We start from the raw sequence: 5,921 nt of genomic DNA, 5'->3' as shown, positions 1-5,921 counted from the left end.
TAATGTCTAAAGAAAAGAAATCTATTTGCACGTATTATAATCAAATATTTTCCACAATCGAACCTCAATGGTTGAACGGTTGTACTGTTCTAAGCATTTGGTAACAGGAAACAATTGTCACATTATTGGTCAGGATATTTATACATTTAACAGCATTTCCGACGAGGGCATGTAATACTTATTTCGTCCACTTGGGGGAGCTCAGGTTACATGAGGAAAGCTTGGATTAAATCAAAGATCGTCTCTCCTTAGGAACCGGGGAATATTGTTGATTCATCCTTAAATTCAAGCTGGCGATTAAGAGTATAGTAAAACATTTCTTTGTCATCATTTCTAAAGGGATTTTGTAAGAAAGTATTATGAACAAGCATTGATTACATTAGAGGGAGTGTCTTGCTGAAAATAAAAACACTGCACAAGTAACTTCTTTTCAGCACTAATAACAACAGATAGCAACAACAGTTAACATAACTACTCAAATAGAGGCAAACGTATTCAGGTAACTAAAGATTTAATTAAATTTAATTAGATGCTTTGAGTCTTTTGGAGACTGCAGTCCTTTGTCATCCAAAGTTCAGTGTCTGGACAATGAGACAAGGAGTATCCTTTTGATGTGGTAATAAACAAAGAATAAGGTCAGTTTCCACGGAAACGTGTGTGGGGGGGTAAGTTTTGATAGGCTGTTCAGGGAGATGCCAATGGCTGGCTCGTGTCCCTTTGTCAGTTTAACAGTCAGGCCCCGCGTTATCAGCTTCGGAATGAAAAGGGTGCCAGTTTTATGGTCGGGCTAGCACTTAGAGAAAGCAACTTTGACCCCTCCCCATCTTCTCTCTGGGGAGGAGAAAGGAATTTAGGGTAGCTCCACATTCATTCAATATAAAATGCACAAATCCACATCGTTGTTCACTACATTACTCAGTAACGGATGTGACTGAAAATGTAGCGAATTCTTGAAACGAAACATAAGTAAAAGTAAAATTGCAGATTTAAAAAACTACTCAATTACAGTAACATGAGTAATTGCAATTTGTGACTTTCCACCTCTCTTATTTAGTATGCAGTTGAGTGTATGACTAGCTATATAATAGCCAGTACATACTCACTATGTGGTACATAAGTTAAGTAGGTGATTTCAAAGATGTGCTCTGATGTCATTTATGGTTTTGAGATAGCTCATTACATTTATTCATTTAGCTGACGCTTTTATCCAAAGCGACTTACAATTGCTATACATATCAGAGGTCGCACGCCTCTGGAGCAGCTAGGGTTTAAGGGTCTTGCTCAGGGACACATTGGTAGATGGGTCACAGTGGAGAACTCGCTCCACTGTGACATCTCACTTACTGTGTTTCTCTCTGTTGATATAGAGAAAAAGAAAAAGAGAGGGACTCAAATGTCACCGCTGTCAGCACTGTGACAACTCCTTCACAAAAGCTGGAAATTTAAAGGTTCATCAAAGAGTGCACACTGGAGAGAACCCGTACAGCTGTGACCAATGTGGAAAAACTTTCACTTACATTTGTTCTCTTAGGAGACACAAAAGCATCGTGCTGAACATTTTGTTTTAGAGCTCCTCCCATTGCCCCGAATCCAACCACTTGTTATCATGTGACTATGATGGAGTAGTGTCATGTGATGACTAGGGGTGTGACGAGACACTTAGCGCATGTAATATCATCCTTGCTGAGTCATGATTTAGTCTTCCCACCTTTTTGTGTCTTTGTTTGGGGAAGTAACCTCTTTGAATGTGCACGTGGCTCCTTTTCACCTCAAATAATTAATTTTAATTCAGTTAGAAAAACATGAACTTTAATAGCTCCTGTGTTTCAGCAGGTTTCCTGCTCATGTTCAAACGCTTCTGCACATTTGGAATCTCTCCCACATATCAGTCTTCTCTGACATGTCCAGAAGTATAACATCATCATTTAGTGAGAATTCATAATATTTTAAGTCTACTTGCACTTAACTCTGCTGTGCATTACGTTTTTGCTCTGCTGGTAGCTTTCAGACCAACTGACCGAACCAGTTTGGGACTTCATGTTGGTCTGGTAGAAATCTTTCCACAAATCGATACGTTTAACTTCAGCACCTCGATTAAGTGCAGCTCACGGTCCCAACCAGAGCAAAGTCTTCCAGCTACGTTACCACTCGGTCACAACTGTAGGAACCTGCATCGGCTGGTTGCAGTTAATTTGCTCCGCCAGTCGATGTTATCAGTTATACATTTGTTTTCCCCTGTGAGATAATTAATCAGAAACACGTTATACTCACTTTTGTGAGATACTGTACTTGTGAAAGGGGGGTCGCGGTGACAAAGCCCACATGAATTCCTGACAGGTTTCAGTGCTGGCCAAAAATCCCACTTTTCATGTAATTTGTGAGATTTATTTCATTATCTGAGATGTTACTGTTAAGCCACATTTCAGAGATTAATGATGGGACAAGACTCCTAATATTCAACTGAAAGATTCCTTTAATATTATCCATTCAGGAAAAAAAACTTTACTGCTGTCACCGATCAAACATGGGTTTGATCCAAAAATGAGTAGAGATAACAAGATTCAGTTGTTACAGTAAAACAAACACACACCACCCATAAAAACACACAAACCACACCCTTCTAGAAAGTCCCAGCAAACCAAGACACCATATTCCAGACCATTTCGGTGTATAATCCAAAGTGTTTATCAATAGACTGTGTCTTGCTATTCACAAGAACTCAACTCACCAACATAACACTTTGCAGCCATTAGTCATCGTTGTACTTTTATTTCTGTGAGGTTAGGTAGAGTCAAAGATCACAGCCACAACCATTGAATTATTATGTATAATACAGAAATGTTGGGGTGGAAAACCAAGGCAAGAAAAGAAATAAAATTGAATGAACTGTTACTTTGAATTCAAATCCATTGGCTGGTTGGGTTCTTTCTTGTTCTGGTGTTCTTCCACAGTCCAAAGCTTGATTTATACTCCTGCATCCCCATGCATTTATATTTGGGCGTTGGTGTCACCATGATTCTGCATTTACACCACCAAACGCTAGGCGGCTGTAGCATATAGCTTCCACTGCGTAGCCCCCTACCCTAGCCCCCTACCCTAGCCCCCTACCCTACGGCGTAGGTGAGGGCGTAGGGTAGGGGGCTACGCAGAGGCTATGGCGTTGATTCAACGCAGAAATATAAATTACACTTAAAGACGTACAGGTTAGGTTATCTGTTGTCTGTAGGTGTGAATATTAACATAAATGGTCAGTCCTCTTATATAGTGACTATCTGGCAATGTGCACTGGGATAGGCTCCAGTATCGCGCAACCCTGCCAATAGCTCATGGTTGGGCAAAGGGGGGGAAAAAAGTGTATTGTCAATGTACAGTATTGGAATCATTTTTCTAGTTTAGAAATATGTAATTTCTCTTTTGTGTACACTTAAGTCAATTAAAGTGGCATTTAACATAATAGAATTCTGTGGCATTAACTAGAGATATTACACCTTTTGGTATTCTTTTTATTAATACCATAATACTAAATCAATTCTTCAGACCCTAGAGCTCATCTCCTCTTGGAAATTTAGCTGAGTCTTTGAGCGCCACATTGTTAATGTTGATAGCAGCCCTGATTGCAGATTTCATAGACGTCTCAATCCAAGTGTGAGGGAAGGCTGTGTGTTCACCAGCAAAGTGCACCCGGCCTTCACTTCTGAAGAGCTCCTCAGCGTACTCTAAATGTTGGTAGGGTGTGAAGATAGCGTAGGCCCCCAAGCTGTAAGGATCCAAGGTCCACTTCTTTACCACCACCCCTGTGCAAAGAGACCTAACATGGTCGCCGTGGATCTTTGACAAATCTCTCAGAGCCAGCTCTTTCAGGGCTTCATCGCTCGCTCCCTGGAAGAGGAGGGAGTCATCAGCCCAGGTGTAGGAAGCCAGGAGGACGCCGATGGTCTTATTTTTTGGGAAATTGTGGCTTGGGTAGTAGATGAAACGAGAGGGACCGTCAGTGATGCTCTTTCCTCCGAGGCCGTTCTTCTCCCAGAATTTCTCGCTGAAGATGAGGATGATTTTAGTAGAGCTCACATAGTGGACCCCCTTTAGGGCCTCCATCTTTTGGATGGATAGAGGTGGATTGAAGTCCATGAAGAGGGCTGCTTTCGCTGTGGTTGTTACCAGGACAATGTCAGCTGGAAGGTGAGTAAAAGAGGGCTGTTGGCTAGGGTCTGAGGTCTGGTACGATACAATTACACCATTATCTAACTGGCTGATGCTCTTAACTGGGGAGTTGAGGAGGATGGGGACATTAAGGACTTTGAGAAAAGCTTTAGGGAGAAGGTCTGATCCATTAGTCACTTCATAGTACCTTAAAAACAAAAAAACACATTTTTAGTGTCATTGAATTGAGCACAAATGTATCTACATGGTTGCCTTGTTTGTATGTATTATATGATTTCAAAACTGTTTAAAAATATATATTAAAAAATATCTTTGTATAATTTTATGAATAAAATTATAAACGCATTTACCCATTCATCATGAGCTGAACTCTGAGATCTAAGACTTTCTCTATGTACACAAAAGGCCTATTTCTCTCAAGTATGGTTCACGAATCTGCCCAAATCTGTGTTAGTGAGCACTTTGCAGAGATAATCCATTCACCTCACAGGTGTGGCATATCAAGATGCTGATCAGACGGCATGGGTTTTTAGCTATGCTGAAATAAATAGTTGTTAACTACAGTGATGATGAAATGATGAATACAAAAGATTATCTTCCAGGATAATTCCAAAAAGTAGAAAAAAAATATAATGATGATATAAATAAATTTTATGTGCTTTATCTCCTGTCTAACATTTTTCATCCCACTACTGTCATATTGTTCATAATTCGCCTTATAGTTGGATTATCATGACTCAACACATTTCCAGACCCATTCAGTACAGTAACGTAATTTACTACCGTCTAACTTTTATACTAAAGTGTGGCAACAATCTCAACTAAAATATTCAGCCTAGGTTACCAAGGCACTTTTTGCATCTTTCATCACTTTTATATTTGTATATACAGGTGCTGGTCATATAATTAGAATATCATCAAAAAGTTGATTTATTTCATTAATTCCATTCAAAAAGTGAAACTTGTATAATATACATTCATTACACACAGACTGATATATTTGAAGTGTTTATTTCATTTAATTGTGATGATTAAAACTGACAACTAATGAAAATCCCAAATTCAGTATCTCAGAAAATTAGAATATTACTTAAGACCAATACAAAATAATGATTTTAAGAAATGTTGGCCAACTGAAAAGTATGAACATGAAAAGTATGAGCATGTACAGCACTCAATACTTAGTTGGGGCTCCTTTTGCCTGAATTACTGCAGCAATGCGGCGTGGCATGGAGTCCATCAGTCTGTGGCACTGCTCAGGTGTTATGAGAGCCCAGGTTGCTCTGATAGTGGCCTTCAGCTCTTCTGCATTGTTGGGTCTGGCGTATCGCATCTTCCTCTTCACAATACCCCATAGATTTTCTATAGGGTTAAGGTCAGGCCAGTTTGCTGGCCAATTAAGAACAGGGATACCACGGTCCTTAAAAAAGGTCCTGGTAGCTTTGGCACTGTGTGCAGGTGCCAAGTCCTGTTGGAAAATGAAATCTGCATCTCCATAAAGTTGGTCAGCAGCAGGAAGCATGAAGTGCTCTAAAACTTCCTGGTAGACGGCTGCGTTGACCTTGGACCTCAGAAAACACAGTGGACCAACACCAGCAGATGACATGGCACCCCAAACCATCACTGACTGTGGAAACTTTACACTGGACTTCAAGCAACGTGGATTCTGTGCCTCTCCTCTCTTCCTCCAGACTCTGGGACCTTGATTTCCAAAGGAAATGCAAAATTTATTTTCATCAGAGAACATAACTTTGGACCAC

The 5,921-nt window shown here is 40.1% G+C and overlaps 1 protein-coding gene across 1 annotated transcript; it reads right to left on the bottom strand.

The window, feature by feature from the left end:
• Positions 1 to 3,048: 3,048 nt before the first annotated feature.
• LOC123980665 (L-amino-acid oxidase-like) lies at positions 3,049 to 4,356 on the bottom strand (the record flags this gene model as incomplete). The annotated part of the gene is made up of 1 exon (XM_046065189.1): positions 3,049 to 4,356. A coding segment is annotated over one exon (816 nt), but the record flags the coding sequence as incomplete, so codon positions are not given.
• Positions 4,357 to 5,921: the final 1,565 nt, after the last annotated feature.

This window comes from Micropterus dolomieu, linkage group LG12, assembly GCF_021292245.1.
Source record: "Micropterus dolomieu isolate WLL.071019.BEF.003 ecotype Adirondacks linkage group LG12, ASM2129224v1, whole genome shotgun sequence".
NCBI lineage: Eukaryota > Metazoa > Chordata > Actinopteri > Centrarchiformes > Centrarchidae > Micropterus > Micropterus dolomieu.
This window is presented reverse-complemented; position numbering and strand designations above follow the sequence as displayed.